Source organism: Oncorhynchus kisutch, linkage group LG9 (assembly GCF_002021735.2).
Source record: "Oncorhynchus kisutch isolate 150728-3 linkage group LG9, Okis_V2, whole genome shotgun sequence".
Taxonomy (NCBI): domain Eukaryota; kingdom Metazoa; phylum Chordata; class Actinopteri; order Salmoniformes; family Salmonidae; genus Oncorhynchus; species Oncorhynchus kisutch.
In genome coordinates this window covers 6,965,370-6,985,296 of record NC_034182.2, presented here as the reverse complement: position 1 = coordinate 6,985,296, position 19,927 = coordinate 6,965,370, and the positions used below count along the sequence as shown (strand labels likewise).

The window sequence follows — 19,927 nt, the reverse complement described above, 5'->3', positions numbered from 1 at the left end:
AATCTTAACCTCTCTCGTTCTCTTTCTACGGCAGCTCAAGACGACCAAAAGAGTGTATAACTTCTGTGCGCAGGACAGCCCCAACGCACAGCTGTGGATGGACAGTATTCAGAGCTGCCTCTCTGATGCCTAGAGAGATGCACGGCTCCACCATAACAGGAATCAATGAGCAGTGCTGAGGCACCTGATGGACATCTCTGCTGGCCAATCACAGGAGTTCCTCTCCAAACGGAGGAATTGAGACAGATGGGGGAGGGTCCTTTCCACAGTTGAACGCCGTTCAGTGTCGAACTGATGTCACGTTTCAGTGTTGTTATAAAAATGAAAATTAAGTAAAGTCCCTGAATAACCACTCGCTTTTGTCTCACCGTGTTGCTGGCTGCAGCCTGTCACCTTGGTAGTACAACCACTATTTGCACTGGATGTCTATGCAAAATGGAGCTAAAAGAAACAAAGCATGATGTAGTTTGTTGCGTGAGCTTGAAGATGGACAGTTTCTCACCAGACTAATCTAACTGGTGCCTCCAGCATGTGTATGTAGCCAGACCCACCCATCCCAACACTCCAGGGAGGAAGTACATTATCCAGCCATGCAGAGGATCCTGCCTGTAGTCAATGAAAACTGGAAGTGAATTGGAGTGTTTCCTTTAACAAAAGAACACAGAATCGGCCCCAACTAATACAGGACAGTCGTCATGGTCACCTGCTAGCTGACGTTGAAGCCTCCCCTGTCACTGCCTGATGTAGCTGAGTCTTACCCGTGAGGAGTTGGACACTCACAGATCCCCTCTCTAAGATGTCTCTTATTCCCTAGACACACCGCCAAGGGAGCCCTCTCAACGGTTTATGAAGGATTTCTATTTTTGGGTCACTCAAAATTGTGAGATATCAGTCCTCCTAGTTATCACCCCCAGAGCAGTTGATGGTGATATGCTGTTATTAGTCCTCATGAACAAACCAGGAGAATGGCAGTCGGAGATTCTAAATCTGCCGGTTAGGGAGTCTGTCTGTCTGCAGAACAATAGTGTTTACACAAGAAGCTAAAGTTCTTCCTCTTTATCAAAAACAAATAACCACTATTACAGTTCAGAATGTTAAGGGATGCTGAAGGAACATGTTTTTGTGAAGATTAATTTATGCACAAAATGATAAAACAAAGTTCAAAGGTGATGGGAGGAGATTATGGGATGGATGACTAGTCTGTTTACATGACACAGTGCTGAGACTGGATCTGACTAACATGACCCTCCTCCCCCTCTATGGTCAGGTTTAATGTTGGACAAATGGTATCAGTTATGCAAGTGCCAGTGGATTTTAACATGTGACAAGTATTAGACAGTTGGATTGGAATATGCTCCAAACAAGTAAAAACAACCAATTTGTTAATGTAATACAGTTCTTGACCAGAGGGGGCGTTAGTGGTCAAGGCACTTAGACTAATACATTCACATTTCCAACAATAATTACAGCCAATTAATAGCATTGAAAGTCTCAAAAGCATGTGTCTGAGCATAAGATATCACTCGGTGCACCTTCCTCAGCCTTTGTGTGGTGGTCTGTGAGTCACAGCTTGGCTTCTGAACAACTGCATCTACGTGAACAGTAATACTTCAGCGAGTCCCGACTTTCTCGCCGCTGCTCTTCTGTCTAAACCAGTGTTTTTAGCTAGAGGCTGGTACATTCTATTCTTAATCCTGTACATAGGAGTCAATGTCTGTTAGAGCCTTGTAGAGAGAGTATGTTTAGCTGGAATTTGTGAGATTGCAATTAAGTCACTTGTTAGTTTTTTTTACGCTACAGAGCAGTATCGGTTAGCCCTCATTTTGAGCCCCCAAGTTACGAAAACGGACACATACTCCTCATTTAACACACACATTGCTGTGTAAAATATGGTTATACTGCTGTCTTGTTGAACATAAAATTTGAATTGTAGATTTGTGTCTAATAACTCCTTTTGTATATACTACTCAGATTTGTATGTAACGTTTATGGTAGTAATTTATTTAACTTTGTCTCCTCGGTAAGAAAAGTTCCTCAATTACCACTTTTTAAAATTAGGAATCCAATGTGCCATTTGTTTTTCTGTGTTAACGTGACTAATGCTACTACTTTTTGGAAAATGTGTTGTGGAAGTAAATCCTAAATGTCTTCTTTTTTTACATTGTCCTTCCCCAATATCAATCCCTAAGCAGAGTGGAAATGGTGTGTTTGTATGAGCAAGAACTAGCCTCCCTAGTTAAGGTGGATTTTCTGGAATGGAATCTTATTTAGCTGCACAGGTTGGGTGTTTTTAAAATGTCACACCCAACACACACTTAAAACCCAGCTCACCCAATTTACTGGTCTACTCAACTCTCCTGATTTGGGTAGATTATATCCACAACGTTAATCAGTACAATAACCTTATTTATTTAGTTTTTTTCTCTCTAAATAGGATTTTCCTTCTGAGCTGGGTCTGTCAATCATGTAATATATTTTTTAGAATTAAAACACTGTGGGTTTAAACATCACTGTTTTGGTGTAGGTTTGTCCTTTTTTCTCTCGTCCAAGATTAAGAATCAGTTAACACTTGCTTTGGGTGTTTCTCAGATCACTTATGAAGCTCTCAATTTTGGCACTACATGAGTGCAAAGACACAGCACCAGCCAGCTAAAACCAACCTCAGTCCCTGGTTATGAGAGCACCAGTCTGAAGAATAGAGGGTTATGATCAATACTGCATCTATGCATGTGCGGATGGTTGTGTCCAGAGGGGCCCCACCCTGTTGGGAGTAGTTAGTGGTATGGGCAGGGAACACCATTCTGAACTCTTTATATAGCCTTCCTAAAGCCACTGTTAGACTTGGCAGGAGAAACATATCAGACTCGCCAAGTTAGAACATGCACTTTTTGAAGAAAATGCTGTCAGGTCAAAGACAAGTTAGAATCTACTCATTTCACCGTTCAACCCTAAACTTAACGAAGGCAAGAACTGTCGGCAACATACTATTAATGACAGAGTGTGAGGAAAGCTGATGCTATGACAATTAACCTGTTAATACAAAGCATAATCATTTGTTCTACACTCACACTTTATATATTTAAATTGAAACAAGTTGGTATTTTGATTCACCTCCATTCTGGCCACAGTCCCAAAAGGAGGGTGTTGGGGGGGGGGGGAAACTAAAATGCATCCTCTTCTGCCTGAAGGAAACCATACATGATTGGATGGGTGAAAGCACTATAGTTGTCATCCAGCAAAATCTCAAAGGGAAGGATGCATTTAAGTACTTTGCTATTCATGTGGTCAACCACACAGTGTCAAATGAGTAAGTACACTACTGCAGTGGTTCTTAACCTTTCGGTTGCTGTACCACCTGAATTTGGCTCTGCCCAGAGTACCTTCCCATGTGAATTTTACCAGTAGACCTATGGTGTCATTAGTCAAGTATACCCTGGTTGGGAACCACTGCACTAGAGGTATTTAGCAGAACCCAACGTTGACCCTCTCAAAAAGACAGCTCCTGCCCTGTAAGTGTTTAGGAATAACAGAACATTAACACAGTGCTCAAGATTGCTTGTAAAATTTACTTTAAAATGTAGATATTTGAATATAGGTAGATCATGTTTGGTTGATTTTAAGGGGGATAGCAAATAACAAAGTCAAATACAATCAGGTCTCAGCTCACTAGCTAGGTCAACGGAGAACCGGTTATACATGCAGTAACAAATCAAAACCTTGTTCAGTTTATATCCAAATTAGTTGGCCCATATAACTATACCGAATGAGTCTTCCTTCTGACAACACTAAAAGTTGATTTAAATAAAATGGCTAATTGTCATTATTGCACATGAGCAGGAGACTAATACTATAGATCTGTGTTTCTTGACCCACCCTTTTCCTTGGACACTTTAAAACATTCAGAACTAGTGAGGTACAAGAATAGATGTTTTTCCATGACAAAAAAAACCCAGGTTTGGTTAACCTTGATCTGAGAGAGACAAGATGGCAGAACACTTAACATTGTCCTATAATGTACAGTAAAAATGGCTGCATAAGTGCCTTTTAAGCTCAAGGAAAACATTTTCAGAAAGGTATTTATTGTTGAGGCATCATTTCGTTAAGTTGACCTGTGCGATCCGCTCCGTACTACTCAGGTCCAACCATTTGAAAAGAGTACGAGAACAAATCCTTCAGAAAACCTTTATACTCCTCTCAGATTTCGGTTGTTTAAAAGAGATCACTGCTACAATAAAACCACACGTATTTATGTGCAACATTAGAAAAGGCTTTGAAGACAATTTCCTCTACACTGTTCTGCCTGTTGGCTGGGATGATTGGTTGCTTTTACATGTCTCCTCTCCCCATTATTGGTGTTGATTGGCAGTGTCCAGGTCCAATAACATGGCAGCGTGATTCATTAAAACACTGTAGGTTGCAGTGAGGTTATTTGGGAGGGGGTGGTCTCCCTGGAAATGGCACAGTCTATCACACCAGTCTGGGGTATAGGACTGTCTGCCCCTCAGACAGGCCCGTTGACTGCTGGCATCTCTGGGCACTGGGGTGGATCCTCTCTGGAGGGGGGAAGAAGGTGTAGAGAAGATGGGAGACAAAGTGAGAGGAGGGTGATAACATAATCCTACATTGCAGACAACCTCTCCTTCTCTGGCAGGCTAGAGTTCACAGTAAATACTTCTACAGGTGCGCAATGCTATTGTTCAACATCCAGATGTGTCTTGGCTCTGGCTTGGAAAAGGAAACCCGGTTGCTAGAATATTCTTTTGCCCTAAACTGCCTGGGATCTCTACGTGCAAGCATGCATTATTTGTACACACATGAGCTGGCACCTACTTGTTGTCTGTCTGAGAGGTGGGGGCCGAGGCTGGCAGTGTGTCTGCTGCAAGCTGTGCCTTTGGGGGGGACTTGAGAGTGTCTGTGAGGGACAGCTTTTCCAGAGGGATGGGGTTCTCCTCACTAGCAGAGGAAAGGTTAGGTTGCTTGTTAGTCAGTCTTCAACAGAAGTGTTGTTCAACTATATTTTGGTAGCTACACCACTCCAACCTTTTTTTATAAATGCGAGTGATTCTTCCTCTCCAGTAAAGTACATTCATAGTTCATGGGAAGCTCCATGGATTTCCAAACTCTGAATCCAGTCATTTCATTTCCAGTGTATAATTATTTCAATGTGGTAGTTATGTTTCAAATATAGATGTTTATTTACATGGGTACTAAGGCTTGAGTGGACTTGTACAGAAAATGTTTTCGCATTGACTGTGCATGACTTTAACTCTTGTTAAACAAACCTTTTGACTTCAGCATTCTTGATGGTTTCCGTGGCGGTGGCGGCAGTCTTGTCATCGTCCTCGCTGTCGGAGCCCCCGGAGGAGCTGCTATCTGAGGCTACGAGGGGAGCCTTCCTACCCTCACCCACCGGCCACTCACCACCAGCAGAGGGGCTCGCACCTGGACACACAATCACTTTACCCAAAGCAATAATGAAAGCCTTGTAACATGTTTTGTTCTAGTGAATGTCTCCACAAGGGGGAGCTATGTCAAATGTCTGGTGGCTGAAACCTCCCATCATCCCACACTCACCACTCTTGTCCGGACCCAGTTTGACTTGTTTGTCCGCGTCACTGCTGCCTACGGGAGAGCTACATCTGGGGCCAACCTCTGGGCTGCAGGGAGAGGAGGTAAGCTTCAGGTACAGAGAACTGACAACACACCACTAGGTATGTCACACAATGAAGTAATCAACATCTTGGTGATTTAAAAAGGGCTTACTAAAAACATGATAAATTGACAAGTTACAATATCCCAGACACTAATATCAAATGTATATAAAACTGTATGGAGAGTGTTTGGTTCCCACCTGCTGAAAGGTTGGAACTCTGTGAAGTTGGCCCAACCTGCCTCCTGTTTGTCTCCTCCATTCCCCCCTGGGGAATCCCAGCCTGCAGGACCCGGAGAGGACGAGTTACCCCCAGCTTCCCCGAAACTCGCTGTCCAGCTTGGACCTTCACATGATAACATGGTAAGAGGAAAAAGTCTACAATAATGTTTTGCAAAGTGGAGACCATTAATGATTGTCTAATAAGCATAATTTACAAGTAGCTGATTGATTGCCAGGTGTACTGGGAGTGTTGTCCTTGCTCTCCTCCAGGCTGCCTGGAGCTGAGGCGCTCTGTCTGGAGGAGTCGTCCTCGTCAGAACCCGACCCGCGGTCCCGCTCCCGACCCCCGTTCTCCAGACTGCTCTCTGAGGTGTGGGACACCCCAAATCTGACACACACACACACACGGGAGAGAAAGAGAAGAGCGGTTTGATGAGAAATCGATGGAGAGCTGCACATTGACATAACATCCCCTACTTTGTTTTTGCATCTTGAATTTTTACCAACCTTGTTCTGGATTTGACTTGTGTTGCATAGTTAATCTCCTTCTCCTCCCAAATGTCCTCCTCCTCTTCAGCATCGTCAAACTGACGTATCCTCTCTTTACAGCAGGCCTCAAAGGCAGTAGCGTTGGCCTGTATTCACACACATGGAGAGGGAAACGCATGTAAACATTTAACTTTCACTACACACACAATGAAGCTGGTAGACATTACATAACAATACAACAACTTACACTATTATCATCAGCATCTAGATTGAAGTTTATTTCTGCAATCCGGTCAAATGTGGCACTTAGGAAAGAAAGGAAACAAAATAGCAGTTGTTAGCCCCCAGAGGTCTTTGTCATAGCAGTCTGTTTCAAAGCTGATTTCTGGTTATTGGAGAAGGAATAGTGGAACGGATGAGTAAACTCACTTGATGTTTTCATCATGCTCACTGAACTCCTCATCGTTGAACCCAAACTGATCCACAAAGTTGGCAGTCATCTGCTGGATCTGATAGTCTGAGAAAGCCTGGGGGGGGAAAACATGAATTTAGTCCTTTCAAAATAATTATATTTCCTCATGGGTAGACAAATGTGGCTTCCTACCTGTTGGAGTGACAGATCGTTGGGGAAGGGACTCTCCATATCATCATCTTCACTGGAGGAGTGCAGGTTATGGGTGCTCACCTGGGACACACAGGACAGACAGAATTAGAGTGAGGAAATGACAGAATGTGTAGAAGGGAATGCTTGCGTGATTGAGCAAGGAAAAAAGCATCTTTGTGTGGAGAGACAGAGATGGTGACTGAATGGTTGATACCAGTTCCACTGTGTTTCTCCTGTTGGTCTCTCTCAGAGTCTCATCCACAAAGCTCTCCCAGCGTCCTCTGCAGTCCTCTGGCAACTCTGCAATATCACAGACCAGTTCTAAGCACTCACCCAGGCACAGTAACATTCTTTGCTGAATACAGAAGTGTTAATCTGGCAGCTCATCAAAACACGGATACCTTTGATGAGGTCACTGATCTGGGACTGGACTGGTCCTTTCTCTAGGTTCTGTACCACCATGTTGGCCATCCTGGTCAGGTGACCCATGTTACCTCTCCTAGCACCACCCTCCGCCCTGAGAAAAAAAACACACCGGTTAATGACCTCTAACAGACACTACTATCATGTTAGATACCACTATTGTAGTGAAACAATACTGGACAATATCAAAAGCTGTTGTTCCCCAGATTTTAGCGTCTGACATGTTGTCTTACTGTATTTGATCGTTCTCCTCCCAGGCGTCCAGGATCCTCTGTACCAACCGACACTTCTGGAAGAGCTGAGGAAGACAATGTTTAACACTCTCGGACCAATAAGCTCCGAGATGGCTTCTACCCCCTAAATAGTCTTAAAAGGTACCCAAACTATCTGCACTGACTCTACACACACTCACTAGACCCCTCAAACTCAACTCTGGATCTCGAAGCCAGTTCCACTCTTGTTTCATTGTTCCCCTCTAATCAGGGACTGATTTAGACCTGGGACACCAGGTGGGTGCAATGAATAATCCAGTAGAACAGAAAACCAGCAGGCTCTAGACTTCGTAGTGTAAGAGTTGAATACCCCTGCACTACACTACACTATATATATATATATATATATATATATATATATATATATATATATATATATATACACACACTTCATTGACAAAACCCACATTCAATTTGCTGCTGTTACTCTGTTTATATATCCTGATGCCTAGTCACTTTACCCTGCCTTTATGTACAGACAGTCTACCTTGAACCTCTGCACATTGATTTTATTTCTCTTATGCTACTATTTTTTGTTGTAAACTCTGCATATTAAAGAAGGGCTCATAAGCAAGTAAATGTTTTACACCCGGCTATTACTGCACATAGACAGACAGAGCTGCCAAGCCACCTACATGTGCCACCAGTGTGTTGTGAAGGGTGGTCTCCTCCACAGAGTCACTGGCCTTGGCTGGCTCCCCAGCTTCACCTCCTGCCTCCCCCTGGTTCTCTGGGCCTGCCTGGAGCTTCTCCTCGTGGTTCTGGAGGCCAGGGATGGGCCGTTCCTCTGGGACAGAGTGGTTCAGGATGGACGCCACACACAGCTCCACTTGGAAGTGCAAGAAGTTATTCCATGAGTACTTGAAGAACAGGTCCTGTGGAGAGCAAAGAGCGAGAGAACCGTGGTGACCGATGGTAGGTGACAGAACAAGAATGTGAACGACAGAAAGGAGAGGTAAAGAAAAGTGACAGAGTGTGAACAAATGAATAAATGCGAAAGAGAGAGATAATGAGAAGTTGATGAGTCCCGGCAGTGCAGACACACCAGTAGCTGGTCCATGGTGGTGAGCTTGCAGAGCTCCTGACAGACACTGGGGGCGCTGGTCTGCAGCAAGGCGGCCACCAGCCGGGCCACGTGAAGGCGGGCGTTCCCCAGCGGCTCCTCCAGAAGGCCAACGGTCGTCAGTATTGCACTTTTCTACACACACCATGTTCAATTCAATTACTAAACAGTCATTGTATACAGGAAGAACTGTTGATTCAATTGTGTGTTAATGGTTGGTAAACCCCCCCGAACAATTTGTATAAAATTATGGTTGGAATTTTCTGCAGTCTGTTGGCCTCCAACAATTTTTAAAAAGTATTATTTGTATGTTTCATGACAGTCTCTCGTACCCACTGACCACTGTAAATATATCAGCCACAGGCATAGGGCCTTACTGTATGTCCTTACCTTGGGGGGATTCAGGAGAAGCTGCTGGAAGTCCTTTAGATGGGGCTCAATGGCATGTAGAATACTGCTGTTGACAGTGTAAGACCTTTCATATCCCTGAGAATAGAGATCCATCAGCCCCTCCAACCTGACAGAGAGAGAACGAGGGTGTTCACATGCTAAAATAGCTGGAGAGATGGTCCCCGTCTAGAAACAACCTTTAGCCCCTGCCTTAAGCATTTGTGGTGATAAATCCAGAGCCTATCAGAAGGCAAGGTGGATGTATTACCATATTGCTTAAATCTATCATGTCCTTTTAAGATGTCCACAAGTAGCTAGAGGTTGTTGTTTCTGGACAAGGCAATGGAAAGAGATATGAGGGAGGGAGAGTACATATGAGGAGAGAAAACAGTTGTTCCACTCACCCGGACCTCCTGGTCTCCAGTAAGGTAAGTAGCACTTGAGTTCCATTAACAATGGAGGCCTCACTCCTCTCCCCCTCAAACATGGTCTTCAGGAGCCCCGCTACGCTCTCCTGCGACTCTAGAACAGCCAATAAGGGGTCGGTCTCAACATTCTCCTGCATCTGATTGGCCTGGTCTCGACTAAGGCGGATGATGTCACAAAGCGTCTGAGACGCATTTGATTGTCTCTGGAAAAAAATAAAGATTCATGCAAATCAGGATTCATACTTCTGACCAGATAGTTAATATCAACTGCCATGCCTTGTCCAGGAGAATACTGCAATATCAGACTACGATCTATAACTCACTTCCTCGTCTTTGCCTGTATGGATGAGCTCTGTGAGTCTCTGAATCAGCTTCTCTTCGCTCAGCCACTGAGATCAGGAAAGAAAAAGTATGACAGGGAATGAATGAGAGAAATACAAGACGCCCAAGTCAATAAGAAATTATATTTATAATTGAACACAACATTTATGAGAACAGGAATGGCTGGCAGACAGTGGCAGCTTACATTAAGGACCTCTTGTCTCAAGGGGGCAGGCTCCACACAGCTGATGAGGCGAAGCAGCAGGTCCATCATCGCGGAAGCGTCAATGTGTTTCAGCACCAGGCCGATGAAGCCATCCTTTTTCCTCAGGAAGGAGATTACCTGGAGCAAGAGACGTTTGGTGAGCTCCAGGTAGGTCCTTACACTTTCTTTATCCACCTTTATAACTTCTTGGGCATTGAGGTTACCTGTTCTGTTTTCCTAGCGATGAGGTTGCCGATGGTCTTGCTGAAGAAGCTGGCTAGTAGCGGGTTGAGGGGCGGGTCCTGCTCCAGGAAGTGGTAGAGAGTCTCCAGGAGTGACGTGTCCCCGCCCAACTTGTCGTTGATAAGGGACACGTCTGATGTCAAGAGCTCACAGGCAATGTTAGGGAACCTGTGGGAGGGAGGTGTACAGTTTATTAATTCTTGAAATATTACTTTTACGATGTTTGGAAATATTCTGAAATGCTCATTGTCAATTCTGAATTCATGTTTATTGGACTGAGTATGCTGAAGACCACATTGTGTATGCTATGTTAACAGACCCAATCAAGACCAGGGCCCAGTTTCCCAAAAGTATCTTAAGTTCTTCGTTAGAACCATAGCATCCTATCCTAACTCAGCCTAAGATGCTTTAGGGAAACAGGGCATATTTGGTGTTTTGTGTCATGTAAGCTACTTTAGAGGGCGAGACGTTGTCCACAAGAGGGCATGCATACAATTAGGAATTAGAATAGTAATGTAATAGGATCTCTGGGCATGTTTCAAACCCAACGCCACCTGTTGTACTCTTCTGTTACATTAAAGGAGCAACCTAAAAACATGAACTAATTCAGAGGCATCTATCATGGCACTGGGAGTTCTGTTCCCAGTTCATGACGTTGAGTTCAAAACAGTGTTTCTACTGTCAATTATCAGTCTTCAACCTTAAAAAAAGCCTTCAAAAATATATCTTGGCTCCCACTAAATTCAGGATTCAATCCAATTACGAAGTATAGGCATTGTGGCTTTTAAAGGCTACGTTCCCATTTTTGCATAGATCCCTTTCACGGTAACCTTTTATCTATTTAGTCAGTTAAGAACAAATTCTTATTGACAATGACAGCCTACCCCAGCCAAACCCGGACGCTGGGCCAATTATGCACCGCAAATCACGGCCGGATGCGATACAGCCTGGACTCAAACCAGGGACTGTAGTGACACCTCTTGCACGGAGATGCAATATGTCTGCTCAATCGAAATTGCCTTCAAAAAGCCACAATTCCTATTATATAGGGATTGAATCCCAACTTTTATATTTAACATTTTCAAAGAAATGTCACATTCTGGAGGAGACATTGGGTGAGGTAACAACCTGGCCTCACGTCTGAATTTGTGGGTTCAAATCTAGCAGGCTGTGTTATTGTTTAAACAATTCTTAACATCAAATATTCAAAGAGAACTGTATTTTTTGGGGGAGTATGAGGGAAGACCATTGCCTCAAGCATTGGGTAAAATGTTTGAATCTAGCTGGTTGTGCTTGTTTGTTCTACTCAACCTCAACTGTATGAAGAGAACATGTATAGTGAAGTAGTCAGTGGCTCTGGCGTAAGAACCTTTCCTCAAACTGATGGTCGTTGGTTCAAAGCTAACTAGTTGTGTTTGTTGGTGCATTCTCAATGTCAATCATATGCAGAAGCACGTATGAACTGTGAAGGTGTTGTGGCTCTAGGATAAGAACCCATACTGATGGCTATGGGTTAAAATCTAACTGGTTGTGCTTTCTCAATGTCAAACATATGCGTTTTCAGTGTGAAAGAGTTATGGCTCTGGGGTAAGAACCTTTCCTCTGGTGGTTTTATTCATGTTCTTGGAGTGGCTGCCACAAAAAATGGTTGGAGGGCAGTGATGTTGGGAGTGATGAGCAGATGGGATAAACCCCCCCGGGGTTACAAGGCGAAGACTAGACCCCACAGACACAAGCTCTTTCGCTCTAGACAGGAATCTCTTCATTTGTTTGACATTGAGAATCACAGGAAAACAAAGGACGTAATAGTGTATGCATGCTGGTCTTAGGTTGGCACTTATCCACTGAGCGTAGAACCCAGGCCATGTCAGAGTATGTTACGGAGAAGTCCCTTTCATTTTGTACAACTGGTCTTTAGAGGAAAGGTCAGTCCGTGATGGCTTAAGCATAGGCTGTATTTGAAAATAGTTTTAAATTCTTTGTTAAGCACAGATTCTCTTACAATAATGAAATAGTATACAGTGGGGCAAAAAAGTATTTAGTCAGCCACCAATTGTGCAAGTTCTCCCACTAAAAAAGATGAGGCCTGTAATTTATATCATAGGTACACTTCAACTATGACAGACCGAATGAGAACAAAAAATCCAGAAAAATCACATTGTAGGATTTAATGAATTTATTTGCAAATTATGGTGGAAAATAAGTATTTGGTCAATAACAAAAGTTTCTCAATACTTTGTTATATATACCCTTTGTTGGCAATGAAAGAGGTCAAACGTTTTCTGTAAGTCTTCACAAGGTTTTCACACACTGTTGCTGGTATTTTGGCCCATTCCTCCATGCAGATCTCCTCTAGAGCAGTGATGTTTTGGGGCTGTTGCTGGGCAACACGGACTTTCAACTCCCTCCAAAGATTTTCTATGGGGTTGCGATCTGGAGACTGGCTAGGCCACTCCAGGACCTTGAAATGCTTCTTACGAAGCCACTCCTTCGTTGCCCAGGCGGTGTGTTTGGGATCATTGTCATGCTGAAAGACCCAGCCACGTTTCATCTTCAATGCCCTTGCTGATGGAAGGAGGTTTTCACTCAATCTCACGATACATGGCCCCATTCATTCTTTCCTTTACACGGATCAGACGTCCTGGTCTCTTTGCAGAAAAACAGCCCCAAAGCATGATGTTTCCACCCCCATGCTTCACAGTAGGTATGGTGTTCTTTGGATGCAACTCGGCATTCTTTGTCCTCCAAACACGACGAGTTGAGTTTTTACCAAAAAGTTCTATTTTGGTTTCATCTGACATTCTCCCAATCTTCTTCTGGTTCATTCAAATGCTCTCTAGCAAACTTCAGACAGGCCTGGACATGTACTTGCTTAGGCAGGGGGACACGTCTGGCACTGCAGGATTTGAGTCCTTGGCGGCGTAGTGTGTTACTGATGGTAGGCTTTGTTACTTTGGTCCCAGCTCTCTGCAGGTCATTCACTAGGTCCCCCCCCCTGTGGTTCTGGGATTTTTGCTCACCGTTCTTGTGATCGTTTTGACCCCACGGGGTGAGATCTTGCGTGGAGCCCCAGATCGAGGGAGATTATCAGTGGTCTTGTATTTCTTCAAATCAAGCTGCTTACCTATTGCAGATTCAGTCTTCCCAGCCTGGTGCAGGTCTACAATTTTGTTTCTGGTGTCCTTTGACAGGCTCTTTGGTCTTGGCCATAGTGGAGTTTGGAGTGTGACTGTTTGAGGTTGTGAACAGGTGTCTTTTATACTGATAACAAGTTCACCAGGTGCCATTAATACAGGTAACGAGTGGAAGACAGAGGAGCCTTTTAAATAAGAGGTTACAGGTCTGTGAGAGCCAGAAATCTTGCATGTTTATAGGTGACCAAATAATTATTTTCCACCATAATTTGCAAATAAATTAATAAAAAAATCCTACAATGTGATTTTCTGGATTTTTTTTCTTCTCATTATGTCTGTCATAGTTGAAGTGTACCTATGATGAAAATTACAGGCCTCATCTTTTTAAGTGGGAGAACTTGCACAATTGGTGGCTGACTAAATACTGTTTTTCCCCATTGTACATGGGCTGAATGTGGCCGCTCAATACACATCCCTCTTTCCCCTGGGGTGACCCTTTTCTCTCACTTAAAGCGGCTCTTCTCCTCTAAGTCAGCAGGGGGCTCTGTGGTGATGAGGTTGACCAGCTCTGTCATGCAGTGGTCCTGGGAGAGGAAGAGCAGCAGCCGGCGGTTCTGTGCCTTGCACTCCTGCAGGACATCATCCTCCTCCATGAGCTCCAGCAAAGTCACATCCTCCCGGTCCAGCAGCTGGTCGATGTGGGACGTGGTGTGCAGGTCAAACTTCCAGAACATGGTGGCTGCTTGGACAGGGGGCACAGCCCTAGGAGAAGGAAGGAGAGAGTCAGAGAGAGAGAGGGACGCAATATTGGCATATTGGTTTTTATTATTTTTATTAGACGTTTAGTTTTTCTGCACATTTCTGGTGGTTATGTAGCCCTCTACAAGATCATCACCATCTCCCTGACTACAGTCCTCTGAGCAAGCCATGAACTGTCCCTCTCCATCTTTAAAGGATGCATGCACTCTATTGTTTGAACTAGCCAACTATAGTTAGGCTACTCATGACGATGATTTATTGGTTGACCTAGGCTACTCATGATGTATTGTTTGTATTTTGAAGCGCTTTGAGATGAAAATGAATCAAATTAATGAGGAAGAAAAAGGAGGAGATTAAAAGAGCTGAGGAGATTAAAAGAGCTGAGGTTCATGCATGGTAGGGAGGGTAACAGGGGAAATACAAAAACAGATGAAAACAATGAAGCAAGAACATCTAAAAACATCAAACACGGTCACTGACTCTGTCCACACATGAACAACAAACTCATTACAGATATCATTTGAGATGTAACATCCAGTAATTGTGCTTACCAGCAGATTAAATGTGGGTATCTTTAATCAGACCTCCCTCAAAGGCAGGCATTTGTGTTTGTGCAGACAGCAGAGAGCGTGGCAAGGCCTGGCATTTATCAACATGGGTCTCCTCTTAGAACACAACACACTGAAAGGCTCACCATAACCTGAGAGAGACAAGGGGATGGGGATTATAATTCAATTCACATAGGACCTTGCATCTGATCGCAAAGTCATCTATTATTAGTCAGCAGCAGTATTATATGCATCTTGTGTTTAAAGATGACTGTGTTGCATCAGATTTATTCAACATTACAAGGAGGATTCTGAACAGAGCTTTTCGAGAAAGACGTTTGTCTGGCTGTCATTAGTTATAGGGTCATGACCTAGCCTGCTAGTGAGAAAGCTGTAGCGGGGTTTGACTTTTGAAATCTTAGCCTAGAGTAGCCAAACCCTAAGTCAACCTGCTTCGATAGAACTCTTCGCTTTCAGGTTTTATGAATGAGACAATGAACTGATGTGCCAACAGCCTGTCCTGACTTGCAGCTTATAAAAAAAGAACAAGGCCTAGACTAACATTATATATCAACTCAACTTAGCCTAACAACGGTGAAATGTGCAACGCTTAGTGTTGTGTCGTCAAGAACACAAACAACAAAAGAACTCCAGCTAACTTAATTACTTGAAGATAGTAGTGAATGGTATTTTGGCCAACAATGGACAGACTCACACAGAAAAATGGGCATGCCATCAACTAAGATGCCGGCTGGAAAATCTTAAACAAAATTCCAGATACATGCTTTGGGTCTTGTTAGGCCTATGCAAATGCTTTATGAAATGAGACAAGCATTTTTAAATGGATTATAGGCTTGCATAGGCTACCAATTACAGTCAAATTCATGAGTATTTTGTCTTAAGTCTAATGTATGAACACTGGGCTGACTACCAGGGGTTGCTTCCTAGCTACTACAATAAATATTATTACCGGTATGCTTTAAAATATATGCAGAAGTCAAAGCATCTAATGCACACTATCCTTTCCTGGACCCTCACTCATACATCACTAATGTGAAAAGGTTGTGGTTAGCTCTAGCTACTTCACTGTTCTTGACGTCAGCATCTCACAATAAACAACCTAGCTATAAGCTATAGCCTAGGCAACCACAACTACAGACAGGAAATGAGAATAGGTTAGAATAATCTGTTGTCTATGGTTGCTATGATAAACACACCAACTAGCCTATCAAGACCCTTATTCAGGCATGTTAGAAGGGACAAAGTCAAACTAACTTGCTTAGTCAACAAAAGACGAATGTGCTGGCCTGTGCAATACAACACTGACTGGTCGCCCACACAACACAATAATGGGTCTGAAAAAGGATATCAAAGTGTTTCCTACTTTTTCCTATTATTTGGACAATCCTGCACGTGCGGGAGAGTCCATCTGGCATACATTTATACAGAGCACACTAGTGCAACTATAACCCCTAGAGTGCTCCCCCGTGAACGCTACACTTCTAAAATAGAAGTCACCAGGGGCATCTTCAACAAAACAGTCGACTGGCTAATAGAGTAACTGATGAAAAGAACAATGGTTGAAGAGCAATCAACTGGATGCTATGACCTAACAGTAGCCTGTCATTAAGCAAAGCAAGTGGCAGCGTAGTAACGCAGCGTTCGATCACATGCTCGTCGGAACTTCTTATTTCCTAGTTGTGATGTCGGATACACGGCTGTTTCATGCATGTGCTTTTTGATCGGAACAATTCGTCAACCAACATTGCTAATAATAATAGTTTGCTAGCTTGCTTAAAATTGAGAATATCATCCATATTTGTAAGGTTGTAGATGTTAATAAAGTCCAGTTTCCCACTTGTAATTCAGATTTGGAGGGTCGTTTAGTAAGTGAAACTTCCCCAGTCGGAATTTCTGATAGCACGTGAACGTGGCATAGACAGAGAAATCACATATCTTAGACGGCTTCCTTTCCTTGGCTCTTCACCTTCATGACCACTAATTAGATAGGCAAAAGCAAGATGGTGGAAACTAATTAAGTCTACTACGATCAGTGGTTATGAAGGAGAGTTGATAGGGAAAGGAGGCTATCGAAGATAATTGGGACATAGCCAGGCTCTTCCATTTCCTAATTAGGTGCTTATCGGTCTCAGTTGGCTGCACTGCTAAGCACCTGCAGGTGTGCTTCCCCATGAGTTGCTAACAAAAGTAGCAACAGGGAGCCCCATTTAAGACGCTCGTTTTTGTTGCCACCTTATACCTAGGATTCAAGATGTGGTTGGTTTTGGATAACTGCTTTTACAAACAACCATTTTGTTGTCTGTAAGCCTATGAAGAACCTCAGACTGTTCTCCCCACTTCCATTATTTAGATGCGGACAGTATACTTACCCTGCGCCCACTCTCCAATGGACATGTATACATTGCTACAGTTGTCAAAGTGTATATTATTATTATTTGTAGGATTGTCTCAGGTAAACATGTGAATAAAACAATAATAGAAAAAATATTATATACATCAACCACCCCAAATTCTACTTTTACGTGTTGATAATTTCTCTGAAAATAAATTGGTAAGATGGTTTAGGGTCTACTATCCCTCCTTGTCTGACAATGCAGGGGCAAGTGCTCTGTAGAGCTGTAAAATTATATGGTGGTGGCCTTGGCAAGAAATGCACATCAACTGCTGAGTGTTGGAAGCTCACATTTCTGTTTACTTCAAGTCACTACAGTAGTACTTGCTGGCTACTTCTATTTACTACTTGGAGACTTGACATCTGATTATTTATAAGGTAACGCTGCCAGTGCCAAACCCTTGCCCTGCAGTTGGAAACGGGGTTGAGTTTGTTTGTTCAATGGATAGAAATTCCAAGACCGTCGATTTGTTTCTAGACAACTATAATTTTACAACGGTGTGGAATTTTCCGCAACAAGTATATCTTCACAAATGCAGGAAGTAACATGTTTGGTAGTTAACATTTCTTGCGACCGAAACATTAGCTTGAACCAACTTCACTTCTCTTTTTGGTCTTGCTAACGTCGAATGTCTGAACAGCAGCTAACGTCAGCTAGTAATAACGTTAGCTAGCTAGGACATAGCTACCAAATTTAGTTAGCAAAGTAGATTGGCTAAACCAGAGGGATTCGACACAGTTAAAGGCGTAGAGAATCCTGAGTCGCTAGCTATCCAGGTAGCTAGCTAACTTAACGTTACCATACAATTTAGCTAGCGTTAGCACAAGGAGTTGAGCAAATTATCATCAACTTTGTCGCTAGTTAGTTACAGGGCTAGTTGTCGGCGTTAGTTTCTCTCGGAGTCCGATAACTAGCATCTAACGTTAACATTAACACAACTTTAGCTGGCTAAATTGGCAAAAGCTAGCTAACCCTCTTTAGCCAACTAGGTACTGATAGCTTAACCAGGTATTTTAAGTCGCCAAGCACAAATAACTCACCAGCTTTAGCTAGCCAACGTTGGTCCTGAGAAACTTACCGTTTTGTTCAAAGTTTGCAATCCACTCGTCTGTATGGCTAATGTTGCGCTAACAACCTTCGTTAGCTAATAGCTAACGTTAGTTAGCGAACTAGCCAAACGTGATTTGTTTTGATGGGTCAGTCTGACGAGGAGTATGAGCAAAGTATCTGTCAACCTGGTAACACGGATATTTGTCTCTTGTGACGTGGCAACGGACAGGCCTCACATTTGTACCTTGTATATTCAATATTATTACGCGTAATATATATTTATATATTCTACAGTACATAAATTCATAAGCTAGACTCTTCCCAGCTCAAGCATGCAAAGCAGGAAAAACTCGGTCATATTTTCGAATCAAAATGGCGAATATTATCGCGGAGGCGCGCAAGGCGAGTGCGCATTGACTTCTTCTGTGGCCAGGGTGTCAAGCAAATTTTGCTAGGTTCGGAGGGCCGCACTGAAAATTGGTAATGTTCCTGTGCCTCACCATCTACATTTGCAAAATATAGTTCTCTATCCATCGTTTTTGGAACACCCTGTCTACCTTTAATTTCCGTCATTATTAGGGAGCTGGACACATTCCATAAACTGTATAAAAAGGCCATTATCATTTTCTACACAGTTTCGAGTTGGTTTTAGTCATTTTAAAGTATACTGATCAAAAATATAAACGCGACTATTTCAACGATTTTACTGAGTTACAATTCATATAAGGAAATCAGTCAATTTAAATAAATTCATTAGGCCCTAATCTATGGATTTCACATCTGGGAATACAGATATGCACCTGTTGGTCACAGATAACTTTTTTTTGTTTGTTTTAAGTTAGGGGCGTGGATCAGAAAAGTTAGTATCTGGTGTGACCACCATTTGCCTCATGCAGCGCAACACATTTCCTTCGCATAAAGTTGATCAGGCTGTTGATTGTGGAATGTTGTCCCACAATTGTCTTCAATGGCTGTGCAAAATTGCTGGATATTGGCGGGAACTGGAACATGCTGTGCCTGTGGTACATGTCAATCCAGAGCATCCCAAACATGCTCAATGGGTGACATGTCTGGTGAGTATGCAGGCCATGGGACATTTTCAGCTTATGTACAAATCCTTGCAACATTTATTTTTATTTTTTTATCCTTTATTTAACTAAGCATGTCAGTTAAGAACAAATTCTTATTTTTCAATGACAGCTCAGGAACAGTGGGTTAACTGCCTTATTCAGGGGCAGAACAACATATTTTTATCTTGTCAGCTCAGGGATTCGTTCTTGCAACCTTTCGGTTACTAGTCCAACCACTATGCTACCTGCCGCCCCGTGCATTATCATGCTTATGCCTGCCCATACCATAACCCCACCGCCACCATGGGGCACTCTGTTCACAATGTTGACATTAGCAAACCGCTCGCCCACACAACGCAATGCACGTAGCCTGCGGTTGTGAAGCCGGTTGGACATACTGCCAAATTCTCTAAAACTACTTTGGAGGTGGCTTATGGTAGATACATGAACATTACATTCTCTGGCAACAGCTCTGGCGGACATTCCTGCAGTCAGCATATTGCATGCTTACTCAAAACTTGAGACATCTGTGGCATTGTGTTGTATAACAAAACTTCTTCTGTGACAAAAGCTTCTTAATATGCCACACCTGTCAGGTGGATGGGTTATCTTGGCAAAGGAGAAATGCTCACTAACCGGAAT

General features: G+C 43.1%; 2 protein-coding genes across 16 annotated transcripts in view; one reads left to right on the top strand and one right to left on the bottom strand.

The window, feature by feature from the left end:
• Window positions 1-2,510, top strand: part of LOC109896697 (myotubularin-related protein 5-like) — a 76,823-nt gene extending 74,313 nt beyond the window's left edge. For 12 of the 13 annotated variants that reach the window (XM_031831703.1, XM_031831701.1, XM_031831698.1 and 9 more), the window contains one exon: window positions 35-2,510. In XM_031831703.1, the coding sequence (XP_031687563.1) occupies window positions 35-133 (99 nt within the window). In that variant the 3' untranslated portion in view covers window positions 134-2,510. The remainder of the gene's footprint in view (window positions 1-34) is intronic. The other variant, XM_031831702.1, reaches the window with a different exon arrangement.
• On the bottom strand, window positions 1,161-18,599 carry LOC109896292 (serine/threonine-protein phosphatase 6 regulatory subunit 2). 3 transcript variants are annotated; one of them, XM_031831704.1, is made up of 23 exons: window positions 18,244-18,599; window positions 14,755-14,903; window positions 13,952-14,206; window positions 10,292-10,478; window positions 10,068-10,205; window positions 9,865-9,930; window positions 9,518-9,744; window positions 9,114-9,240; window positions 8,706-8,858; window positions 8,296-8,535; window positions 7,622-7,686; window positions 7,367-7,482; window positions 7,180-7,265; window positions 6,966-7,046; window positions 6,791-6,888; window positions 6,609-6,666; window positions 6,380-6,507; window positions 6,088-6,260; window positions 5,852-5,996; window positions 5,575-5,657; window positions 5,283-5,442; window positions 4,831-4,953; window positions 1,161-4,553 (listed from the first exon to the last, which is right to left on the bottom strand). In XM_031831704.1, the coding sequence occupies exons 3-23, from the start codon at window positions 14,176-14,178 to the stop codon at window positions 4,502-4,504; spliced, it is 2,733 nt and encodes a 910-aa protein (XP_031687564.1). In that variant the 5' UTR covers window positions 14,179-14,206; window positions 14,755-14,903; window positions 18,244-18,599; the 3' UTR covers window positions 1,161-4,501. The 3 variants fall into 3 exon arrangements, with proteins under 3 accessions (XP_031687564.1, XP_031687566.1, XP_031687565.1); XM_031831706.1 differs by having other exon boundaries at window positions 5,852-5,933; window positions 18,244-18,590; XM_031831705.1 differs by having other exon boundaries at window positions 6,115-6,260; window positions 18,244-18,590.
• Between the last annotated feature and the right edge of the window lie 1,328 nt (window positions 18,600-19,927).

Bases quoted from the DNA above. Each gene is read 5' to 3' on its own strand.
- LOC109896292 (XM_031831704.1), bottom strand. From the start codon at position 14,178: ATGTTCTGGAAGTTTGACCTGCACACCACGTCCCACATCGACCAGCTG. The intron at 7,047-7,179 runs GTATCAACCATT...TGTGTGTCCCAG, and splicing joins GGAGAAACACAGTGGAACTG to GTGAGCACCCATAACCTGCA. The intron at 5,443-5,574 runs GTGAGTGTGGGA...TTGTGTGTCCAG, and splicing joins ACTGGGTCCGGACAAGAGTG to GTGCGAGCCCCTCTGCTGGT.